This window comes from Macadamia integrifolia, chromosome 10 (assembly GCF_013358625.1).
Source record: "Macadamia integrifolia cultivar HAES 741 chromosome 10, SCU_Mint_v3, whole genome shotgun sequence".
Classification (NCBI taxonomy): Eukaryota; Viridiplantae; Streptophyta; class Magnoliopsida; order Proteales; family Proteaceae; genus Macadamia; species Macadamia integrifolia.
The window spans coordinates 3,784,952-3,796,924 of record NC_056566.1 but is presented as its reverse complement, the minus strand read 5'-3'; the positions used below and the strand labels follow the sequence as shown (position 1 = coordinate 3,796,924).

General features: G+C 39.3%; 2 protein-coding genes across 2 annotated transcripts in view; both read left to right on the top strand.

Moving 5' to 3' along the window:
• The first annotated feature begins 3,058 nt into the window (after window positions 1-3,058).
• On the top strand, window positions 3,059-3,780 carry LOC122090647. Its single transcript, XM_042660287.1, has one exon. It carries the CDS (start codon window positions 3,107-3,109, stop codon window positions 3,542-3,544), a length of 438 nt encoding a protein of 145 aa, XP_042516221.1. The 5' UTR covers window positions 3,059-3,106; the 3' UTR covers window positions 3,545-3,780.
• Window positions 3,781-8,036: 4,256 nt separating this feature from the next.
• The window catches only part of LOC122091187, a 4,501-nt gene continuing 564 nt past the window's right edge, over window positions 8,037-11,973 (top strand). The window contains exons 1-4 of the mRNA XM_042661032.1: window positions 8,037-8,522; window positions 10,333-11,062; window positions 11,153-11,396; window positions 11,558-11,620. Of these exons, the coding sequence (XP_042516966.1) occupies window positions 8,207-8,522; window positions 10,333-11,062; window positions 11,153-11,396; window positions 11,558-11,620 (1,353 nt within the window). The 5' untranslated portion in view covers window positions 8,037-8,206. The remainder of the gene's footprint in view (window positions 8,523-10,332; window positions 11,063-11,152; window positions 11,397-11,557; window positions 11,621-11,973) is intronic.

The following is an 11,973-nucleotide window of genomic DNA, read 5'->3' as shown; positions in this document are numbered from 1 at the left end:
GTTTTACAAGGGCATCCATGTAACAATAGAAGGTGATGTTTTTGAAAATCACAAGATAAATATGAGATATCCATTTTTACTTTTTTTTTTTTTTTTATCTAAACTATTTAGCCCACTGAAAGTTCAAAGAGTGCACAATACTGTCTAGAGTACAAATATACATGCATGGACATACATGGGATGTATAACAACACAAAAAGGAGGGGGTTTATCTTTGTATGAGGAAAAATATGAGTATTTAATTGAAGGAATTGAAGAAAGTATCATGTCCAAGAGTGTCGCATATGCGCCTGACCCTTGTGTCTATCTCTCTCCTCTCCCCTATAAAATGACCTCTCTATCCCTATGTATTGAACCAAAAGGGGGGCACCAATTGGGTCTCACACATGTGTAGGAGCCGTGCTCTTGGACAAAGATCGAACGCTGCTCCTTAATTGAATTAGACTCTAAAATTTGACATGTATCTAATTTAGATCACATATTCCCTATCCAATGGTCAAAATCGTTTTATCATGTATCTATAAGGCAAGATAGATATTTTGTGATATTTGAAAAAATAACACACCGACCTTTCTGATAATAACAATAATAAAAATAAAAATCTTGCCATAATCAACATTCGTGAAAAGTTGTAAACTTATTTTCTTACACTTTTAGTAATAAGATTTTTTTTTTTTAAAATTGACATTAATACCTTATCACGTCACATGTGAGTTTGAAAACTATACAAGACAATGAGACATCTTGAAAATGACATAAGGATACATATCTCTTTTTAACTTCAACTTTGAAAATTTTGAAAATAAAACTAAAGGTGATCAAAAGAAGGTTACAATTTTTAAATTCATCACCTTTGTGGCAACAAGAAATAAAACATAATATAAAAAGGGCGATATACTCTGAAAAAATGATTCATTATATCAAAAATCTATTTTATAAAAAAAACCCTAAGCTCTACCGTGAGGAATCCTATCTATGGTTGGCATCTATGGTTGGTTACAGGGTGCAATGGACCTTGGATCCATCAATCTGTTCCACGTGGACTAAACTTGAATGCCACGTGTAATTGTAGGTGAAGTTTGTTGGCAGAAAGATTAAATTTAACCTACTGGAAGAAGTTTGCCACGTGGCTGGAAATCATAGGTCGATGTATAACAGTATGTGTTTTAGGGCTGTTACTTGTCAGTGAAGTGGGACCCACAGTAGGGAAGCTTGCAGGTGGTATTGCGGAAACCGCGTTCCGTACTCCCGGGTGTGGAAAAAAGATGATCTTCACTATTTTGGAGTTAACTATCCAATTATGGAATTTTGAGGATATTTGTTTGCACACGTGAAAAGGTTAATCTGGACACGCATTTAATTAAAAGAGATTCCCTTCGTGGTTACGTGTTCACATGGGACTTTAATGTAATTCTAAGATTCTATCCACAATCCCTTTCACACTTCACCTCACTCCCGGCTTTCTTCTCGCGGTTCGCTTGAGACAGCAGCCACCTACATTTCGTCCGGCTTTTAACGAATTAATGATTGGTTCGCCCATTTCCTTTAGTTGATAAAATGATCCGGAACTGGTTCGTCGTGAAAGCAGGGTATACCAAACTGAAGTCTGACCGTTTAGGAGTTTGATTTTGATCCGATCGGTTTCAGTTTTTTTTATCCATTTGCTTAGGATTTGACTCTTCTCCTCCAATCGGTTTTAGTTTTTTACGTCCATTTGCTTAGGACTCGACTCTTCTCCTGAGTGTCCATCGTTCTAATTGGTTCATGGCTACTTGGGCGAACACCATGTGTCCAGGTGAAGATACAAACCTTTGAAAAGAGGCACGGGGACCGAGGCACTAAAAGCAAGATGTCGAGAACCGTTGGATCCTCGCCTAGACACGTGGTGCTCGCCCAGGTAGCTATGGGTAAGACCTGGGCGATGGATGCTCAGGAGAGGAGCCAGATCCATTTGCTTACTGCTTAATTATCGGTTTTGATATACCATAATATGATTTACCATTGAGAAATGAACACGTGTCTGAAAATAGTCCAGAAGACAAGCCATCGACTAGGCGTGACACACCATTATCTGATCGGATAACAACAATCATGGTCGGTACTTACTCCCCCGACTACAATCAAACCAAACTATCTACCTACCTCAAAAATGACCAATTCCTCACTAGGATTGGTCATCCCTTCTAAAACCGACCACACATGGTCATCCTTTTCCAAGTTGATCATGAGACCAAGGGTAACTCTCATTCTTCTAGTTGACGAAAGGCAAAGCCTCAACCAAGTACCCATTCACTCATATCCACCATCCATGTGTCATTCAGAACTGTTACCTAGTCATGAGATGGTGACATCTATAACCGTTTCAGAACCTAACCAATGCTAACAAACTCGATTGTTGTTAGGTTAGGCGGTTACCAAAAGTATGACCACGGTTGATTGGGCCATTAGGATCATGGTTATTAAACCTAGGAATAATATGGTAGAGTTAACCGTTATGATCAACCTAGTTGTTATGAAATCAGTCACCTCAGTTCTGACAGTGATCGGTCCACCACAGTAAAGAAAGAGATCTATGGACCAATGGCAGGGCTCACCGATCAGGATATAAGAGGAACCTGACTAAAACGAAGAAAAACAACTTAGAATACTCATTTCTCTCTTTTACCAATATACTGACTTGAGCATTAGAGAACCATTCCCAAAGACCACCTCCGGGTCAGTTTTTCAGTTTAGGTTTGTTTCCAAGAAAACTACCAAATTAGCCATTCGGCCCTGTTTGGTTTGGTTTTTCGGTTGGTTTAGATCAGCCATTTAATCTACCAAAGATGGCCGCCCTGAGTCAGCAACAGGCGACAGCCTTTGCTTAGAAGAGAAATGGCGAGAATGACCTGACATCAAGGATTGCATATACAGACAGAGAAGAGACCAACTCCATGATAGGTTGAGGACGAGAAGGTCAACGGTTCCCATGACATGTCATCCTACGTGGCTTTCGGATTAGCCTTTGACGTCTCACCTTTTTTCTCCTCCATAAAATGGAGAGACCTCATCAGGGCTCAGATCTTGTTTTTCACAGAGAAGAGAACTAAGAGAAGACACATAGAAAATGGGGAATTGCCTTCGACATGAATCAGAGGTTATATGGGGAGGAGACAACTGGGGAGCACCGGAAGAATGGGGATCACCGGCGTCGGAGAAGCTGTTCAAGAAAGAAACTCGACATGGTGGATGGAGGAGAGACGAAGAAGCTGATATTCCAGAAGATGATGAAGAAGACGAGATGCTATTAGGGTTGGGAGAACTCAATAAGAAGAGGAAGAAAAAGAGAGGAGGAGGAGGAGTGGGTTCTTCTTCTGCTTCTGTTCATTATGAGTCCACAGAGGTGATGAAGATCAAGGTCACAAAGAAAGAGTTTGAGGAGTTGACGTCAACGGGGAAAGGAGATGTACAACAGATGCTTTCTCAGTTGATGAACGTTGGTGACAGGTATCAGTTGGCTCATCAAAGGTCTTGGAGACCAGCCCTTAAGAGCATCCCTGAGTGATTTCTCTTAATCCTTACTTTTTCCCCTCAATACCCATTGTACATAAGATGAAGATGAAGATTGAGAGAATCTTTGCTTACTCGATCTTGAATCCTTCTTGTCCTCAAACCCCATTTGTACATAAATGAGTCATATTAGAAGAAGGGTCTCTTATATTCAGACTTGATGGTAATACTCTCTTTCTTTCTCTCTCTACAAATAAAATTTTTATGGGTAGAAACCCAAATTTTTCTCTCTACAAATACAGTTTTTATGGGTAGAAACCCAAATTTCTCTCAGAGAAGGGTCGTATGAAGGTTTAGATAGTTAGTTGGGTTGCATGTGTATGAAACAATGGAAGTGGGTTCAATTCAAATTCAGTTTCTTGTTTAATGGAAAAAGAGAAAGATTGTACATAGATGAGTCATATTAGAAGAAGGGTCTCTTTTTCTTTCTCTCTCTACAATAAAATTTTTATGGGTAGAAACCAAATTTCTCTCTCTACAAATACAGTTTTTATGGGTAGAAACCCAAATTTCTCTCAGAGAAGGGTCGTATGAAGGTTTAGATAGTTAGTTGGGTTGCATGTGTATGAAACAATGGAAGTGGGTTCAATTCAAATTCAGTTTCTTGTTTAATGGAAAAAGAGAAAGATTGTACATAGATGAGTCATATTAGAAGAAGGGTCTCTTTTTCTTTCTCTCTCTACAATAAAATTTTTATGGGTAGAAACCAAATTTCTCTCTCTACAAATACAGTTTTTATGGGTAGAAACCCAAATTTCTCTCAGAGAAGGGTCGTATGAAGGTTTAGATAGTTAGTTGGGTTGCATGTGTATGAAACAATGGAAGTGGGTTCAATTCAAATTCAGTTTCTTTTTTAATGGAAAAAGAGAAAGATTGTACATAGATGAGTCATATTAGAAGAAGAGTCTCCTGTTTTCAGACTTCATGGTAATACTCTCCCTACAAATGAAATTTTTATGGGTAGAAACCCAAATTTCTCTCTACAAATATATATATTTTTTTATGTGTAGACCCAAAGAGTACCCAAGAAGGGTCATATGAAGGTTTAGATAGATAAATATTAAGAAGAACCCATATTTGTTGGTGTTTTTAGTTGGGTTGTGTATGAAACAATGAAAGTGGGTTCAATTCAAATTCAGTTTCTTGTTTAATGGAAAAAGAGAAAGATTGTAAGGCAAGAAAGAAAATATTTCCAATTATAAGCAATGTACGTTGGGTTTGTTTTGTTACACCGTAATGTAATGGAGCTCACCACCTAACTAGTCCAGCTGGGGAAGCGCTTCTTGGCGTGGTGGTAACTGTGAATTGTGTAGAGTGTTGCCTTAAGTCCAAGGGAGAGGTCGCTTGTTTGACTTTTCTTCTTTTTTATTCTTCTTCCTCATGTCGCCACCACCCGCCACCCGCCACCCTTACTTGGACTGGGATGCAGACCCCTAGTAGCCTGTAGGGTAGGATTCCTCTCCATGGAATCCAAGGAACAGGGAATCATCCCAAGACTGGGGTGGCCTAGGAACACTTGCCCGGGTCCTTCCAGCCATGGGGTGGCTCTCTCTCTTCTCCATCTAAAATGTCCCCAGGGGTCTCTTCTCATCTACATCCAAAGAGTGAGTAGAGACTCCTACTACTGAACATGTTTGATCATCAATGTGACACAATCCTATACCATTGTTATGAATACCCATAGTTTTGTTGGGCGGTTTCGGTGGGCTGGGTTTTCACCGGAAGCCCAATACGTCTGGTAGAGAAGGCCCATGTTCAAAGCTGCATGATTTGCTGAGCACCATGGGCTAGCCCATACATCCACTGGACGAGTTGAACTATACTTGGTCAAGTAGAATGGCCAACTCAAGAGCGAGGAAAGCTGGGAATGGGCTGAGACAATATTACGATTCGAAGACCAAGTCAGAGATTATTGAACATCTCGCAGAGTGACTCTCAACAAGGATGTTAAGACTTTTTGATTAAAAAAATATTTTTTGACTTAAGCTGATTTTTTTCTATTTTATGGGAACAAAAAAAGGGAATAAAGTGTTTGGTGTTAAATTGGTGTTTTTCAGTTTTGTTTTTGTTTTTGTTTTTTTTTTCTTAATGAAATGGGAGAAAAAAAACGCTAGAAACACGAAATTATGGAATGATGAAATCTTGTTCCGTCAATTCTTTTTTCCTTCCAAATGCAAAAAAAAATGAACAACTAGGTAATCGTTCCTGAAACATGTTCACTAAACACCATTTTTTGTTTTAAAACGACATTTTGACACAGAAATTGAAAATTCTGTTTTTAATATGAAACATCATTTCTAAAACTGAATAACTACCAAGCACCACCTTAATCTGCAGGTTTTGACACTTGACCATATGTGTAGGTGATTCCAACTCCCAATTTGTTTGGATCATTCTAGTCACTTTTATTTAGAATTTGAAAAAAGAATAAAAAAAAGTCCGGACCTGATTTGTATAACATGATTCACTTACGAGAACCTGAAACACTAACTTAAAAACTAGTTACCTCTCTTCCCTTCATCTTCTCTCTCCATTTTTTTTTTTTCCTTTTAATTCAAGTATGTGAAATCCACTACATTTTCTTATTCATCCCATTCTCCCCCTAAAACCCTGCCACACCGTGCTCCCATCAAACCTTACCCTATCCCCTGGTGCTCTCCCCCCACCCTTTGATCTTCTGTCTTATATACAACCCGCTCCCAATCCCTTTTTTTTTTCTGACATTTTCTATCAAGGGCCCATAGGCCAACTACTATGGCAGCCTAAAAGCAGCCGGGCGGTGTCCCAATTTAGAAAAGGGCTGCCTAAGAGAGGGAATTGGAGGAAGGTGGAGGGTGCGGGAGACTCGATCTCAAGGCATGCCACAGCAATAATTGCTTCAACAAGTAACTTAATCAATTGAGCTAGCAATTGTTGGCAACCCCTACTTGTAGGATTTCAATCTTAAATTAGAACTGACTAATTGAACCGGCATGACAGACAATAGTTGGAATCATCAGCAATTGATTATTAATTGGTCGTTTCTGGTCCTAGCTAGTAGAGTGGTTTTTCTTCTATCTCACTTTTCATTTTATTGGGTCAAGCAAACCCAAGTTGAAATGAGCTATTTTATTCATGGGCTATCTTGACTAATAAAAAATAAAAAATAAAAATCATTTTAATTTCATAGTTTTCTGTCTAGTTTTTCATAGATTGTTTAGAGTAAAAAAATACCCTATTTCAGCTTAATTGACTAGTGTTTTGATCTTCAGACTAATTAAGAACCGAAGCCAACTGGATTGATTCATAATTGATCCTAGTTCTAATGCATAGGACCAATTAATTAATCGATCCGGTCTTCGTTCGTGACCTTAAAATGGTGGAATGGATTAAAATCCCAGATCAATTAACTGACAGACAGATTGATAACCCTACCCTTAATAAATTCGTAGGTTCAATTCCTGCTAGATGATTGTCAATGGGAACATTCAATTATGCCCCCGTTTGTTTAGAAGGGACTTGGGAGTGGTATAACCTGACATATGGGTCCCGTCGCATCCCACCCCTCAACATGAATCCAAAGTAGAGACCAAACCAGTTTCCTCTTCTTGACAACCTTCTTGCTTGAAATCCTGATTGCTTTCTTCAAGCGCTTAAATTTACTTCGAGGAACTAGAGATGGAGGTTCTTCAAGAGGGGAAAATAGATCATACTCATCATTAAAATTACATTTTCAGTAAAGTCCCCCATATTTGGTGGGACTTTGCAAGGGGTTAGGATGGGAGAATCTACAAGACACGTTGGACGACAGGATTCTTGGCAATGTTTCCCCAAAATCCTACCCCTATTAAACAAATAATTCAAATCTTGTTGGGATGATATGGTTCACACAACTATCCCACCCCATCAAACTCCCCATGAGACAAATGGGCCCTTAATATGTTGGAATTGACTCTATATCAATGGAATCTCAACGTTACAACCACCTGACGCCCTTACCTGTTGCATGAGCAAGTTCTTAAGGGGCAAAAATCAAATTGAAATTGGTCTCAAAACTCTAGAATCTTAGATTTAAAACCCCAATGATCAGGTGAGAAAAACCCTAGAATTAATGGGATCATCCAAAGTAGGGATCAATCACTGCTGATTCAGATCTGAAACACCCTATTCGACCAATTAGATTTTGGTTTTTGAAACAATGATCAAGCTGACCCACAATGAGGGTTGTGCGTCATTGATGGATGTAGCTCCTCTCCTAAGCGCTCATCGCCCAGGTCTTATCCTTAGTTACCTGGGCGAGCGCTACGTGTCCAGGCAGCAATCCAATGGTTATTAGTGCCTCGTTCTCCATGCCTTGTCTCAAAACGTTAGATCACCGCCTAGACATGTGATGCTCGTCTAAAAAGCTTTGGGCCGACCTGGGCGATGGACGCTCAAGAAAAGAGTCGAATCCGCCATTGATCCAGAAATTGGTTCGATTAAATTACCGAACCGGTTTTCCTTTCAGTGCTAAGGCACGGAGAAAAGGATTCAACTCCAAACCCTGCGAGCTAGAGGGCAAATAATTTCTTTCAGATTCTATTCCTCCCTCCATTTCTTTCTTCAAATTCAAATAAAGCTTTCGATGTGAGAACCGAATCACGCGATCCCCATCTCATCTCTCGCCTCCCTCGTCTCTATGGATGATTTCGAAGCCCCATCGTTCTCTCTGGGAATTGATCTCGATTTCGATTCAGAGCCCAGAGCTGTCCCCAGAGAAGAATCCGCCTGCAAACAAGCTTCAGAATCATCAAGCAATGTAAGCTTCGAGGTTCTTGGAGACGATTACGGTTTCCAATTTCAAACCCTAGAATATCCACCTCCTGTTCTCAAGCGCCTGAAGCGAGGGCCAGCGACTCAGTTGCCTGCTGTTAGTAAGGGACAACCTGTGCGACCGTCACTGGATGTTGATGATGATATCGAAGAGCTCTCATCGCAGGAGGAACCACGTAGAGGTAGGAAATCAGGAATCTTCCGTTTCTTCTGAACATAATATTTTTCCCCATTTGAATCTTGTTTATGTGATAATTTATTCTTGGTGGCACATTTTTCAGTAAGAATATAGTCTTTATGTATTAGTGTTCGAAATGCCAATGTAATCCGAATTCAATGAAGAACATATAAAGCAAAGGGAAAAGAAAACATCAGAACAACTGAATGTTTAAGAAACTTTTGTATTGATGTTCGATTCGTCTGGTTCAGAAACAGAGGGGGGAAACCGATCCTTGTGAAATTCTGTATGTGATGAGGAGCTTGATTTCTGCTTTGCATTGTACTTGAATGTGATTTAAAGGTTTGAAGATTCGACATGGTAGCTTTAAGGGATCTTTTGTTAGCTTGGAGCTACAAAAATGCGGCCAACCGGTCTGAGATGAGCTGATTAATGGGCATGAAGAGTTTAGCTAGATGAGCATTACTTAAGATTAGTAAGTTGTATTGGAGGTTAGAGATGATAGGGAATGGAAGAGAGACTCTACTGACTAATATTTGAAGTATAAATAGCGGTTTGGAGAGTAGGGGCGAGGTGGGAGTGATTAATAATTTGGTTGATAAATTTCCCATTTTCTATTTCTAAGGGTACCTTATCGTTGGTGATTGAGTTAAGGGGTGGATGAATAATGTATTAAGCCATACATGACTTAATAATCTAAAGATATTTAATGATGCCTTTCTGAAGATGTAGCACTCCCCCCTAACTCTTACTATTTCTTCATTCTAATCCTCATGGTAGAGTGCAATTGATAGAAGAAAGCTAAAAGATGAGGCAGATTTTGCATCAACATTTCTTAAGCTGCTACCAGATGTTTACTTTTCATGAATGAGTAACAATACAAAATGCACCAGTTTAGGAAATATCAGGCCAACAACTGGATGGGCGACTGAGGTAACATTTATGTAGAATTGTAGATTCAACTGGGTAGAGATGATGCTCAGATCCCAATCTAACTGTTATTTTGTTCGATCTGCCCCCACAGCACCATTTTCTTTTTTAACATTTTCCTTCAGTGCTGGAAACTTTCACATTGTGAAATGAGAAAACGGGGTCATTGATGATCAAGCAGTAGTGGCCCCAAATACAGACTACTATGAATAAGAAATGGAAAGCGGTTCTTTCTTTTTTTATGAAGATGCTGGGAATGTATATCAGTTTTTGAGGGGAGAGAGAGTTTGTCATTGTAAGCCCTTGGTGAGGGATATACTTGTGTTTGCAACCTGGCTGTGGAAAGAAGACCCTGGTTGCAGAGTGCAGATTATCTTGAGCCTGAACTACTTTCCACCTCATGCAGTCCAGTTAATGATCAGAAGATGCTTTACTGGACTCTAAGCGGTCTCATTTAAAAGATAAATGAAGCAATAACACTGAATGGAATATGATATTCCAACTTCTTTAATTGCATGTGTAATTGATCTTGATTATTAATGTTGTGAAGGTATAACCTAGGAAATTAGCTAGTCCTTGCAGGTCTGGTTGTCACAAGACTAGGCATTTCATAAATTGGCAGTTTCCTGAGTTCCAGGGGTTCTCCTAAATGTTAATCAGGATGTGCAGCCACCCTTGTTGATGCCTAGCTGTTAGTAATCAATTATCAATCTCAACCTTTCCTTGAAAAGTATGGAGTGATTCTGTAGTTATTAATAAACTAATTGCTGTCATTCTTTCCAATTGATCTAGATATCTGTATCTTAATGCAATTGAACTTCGTTATTACTATTTCCAGCTGAATATTCATTGAACCAGATTTTCTCTTATAAAATTTTCCTTAGGAGAAACTGTTAGATGTTCAGCAATACAAAACCATTCTGTGAGTAACAGTTCAAAGTTTCAATTGCATAGCCGCAGCGTCCTAACTGGACAATCATTAAGCAAGAATAAAGTGCGGAAATGCACACAAGCATCAATTGTCTCAACTTCTGCAAATTTGGAGGAAGATGAGAGCAAATTGATGTTTCCCAACTTAACTCTCAGTCCTCTCAGAAGATTCCAGCTGCTTGATTCTGATTCAGATGAGCCTTCTACTAGTGAATACTTGCAACAAAATACTGATAAGAATGATACTCCTGCAAAAGAAAGACACTGTAATCCAGGCCAATATATGACTGGGAATCAACCAAAGAGGCCTATTGCTTCTGCGAGTAATTTTCCAGCTGAGGATTTATGGAAAGATTTTAGTCCAAAGAAGAATCTAAGTATTCCAACACCAGCTCTGGATGAGTTTTGTGATGAATACTTCAGATCAGTGAAGGATAAGAATGTAGCACAGATGGAGAAAGGTCTATCTGTCAGTAGCTCCGAAGGTTATCAGAAGAGTAGTATCAGTGAAAATGTCACACACTGTGGGAATCTGCCAAGTCCACCTCCTGCATATCAGTATTTTTACCATGAGGACCCAAGGATCCAGAAATTAGTACGTGATCGGTTACCTAACTTCTTCCCTCTTGGTGATGTTAATAACAGAGGGCACCAGCAATTTGATGGACCAATCATTGATTACAGGTAACCCATCTCAAATTACATCTGATGTAGTCTCTGATGTTTGACAAATTTAGATCTCTTTTCTAATATTATATACTGTTGTCACCTCAGGAATCAGTTTGTTCACAGAGTCTGTCAGCCAAATGATGGTGAAGGGAACAAGGCTCTTGAAGGGGGTTCAAAAAGAGGCAAAAGGAAGGTCAACAGTTCTAATGCTAAAGAGGTCTCACAACTATCTGAGGAGTGGGTCAACCCCAAAAACACTGCCTGCAAGCCAAAAAGTGCTGGCAAAAGACGAGTAAATTCAAAAGGCCATTCTGCTGGTCATTGGTACACAGGCCAGGATGGAAAAAGGGTAACTAGAACGCTATATTATGCTTTTGCTTGGTCGAACCTGTGTTTTCTTTTATTCTCATTGATCTCTCTGAAGTCTGTCTTTAAAGTTTACGAGAACATTTCCTAAGTTCATTTTGATTCAGGGTTTATGTTCTGCTGATATTATCTCTTGATCATCAGGTATACGTCTCTAAAAGTGGACAAGACTCGACAGGGAGAACTGCCTACATGCGTTACAGGAAGGTAACTTCTAGATAATTTCATGCTGATTTTCTGATCCATCTGTGCAGAGAATGATGTTTAGATTTTTTTTAATCAATTTTCTAGGAAATTTCATCCTTTCCCAGCCGAATTGCAGTAGTTGCTGTAAATTAGGACACCTTGGAAGCTTTTCATTTTCCATATATTTGCTTTGACTCTGTTATGTAGGTTACCTGGATTCCCAGATAGAGAGACTGAGAGAGACCTGGATTCTGTTATTTTATGCCTTAATTCTGTTATGACCAAACTGCTAAAGCAGGTTACCTGGATTCCAAATTACACTAGTTATTTAGTAGAGGATAACATATTTTATCACCCCCCCAACCCCACCCCCC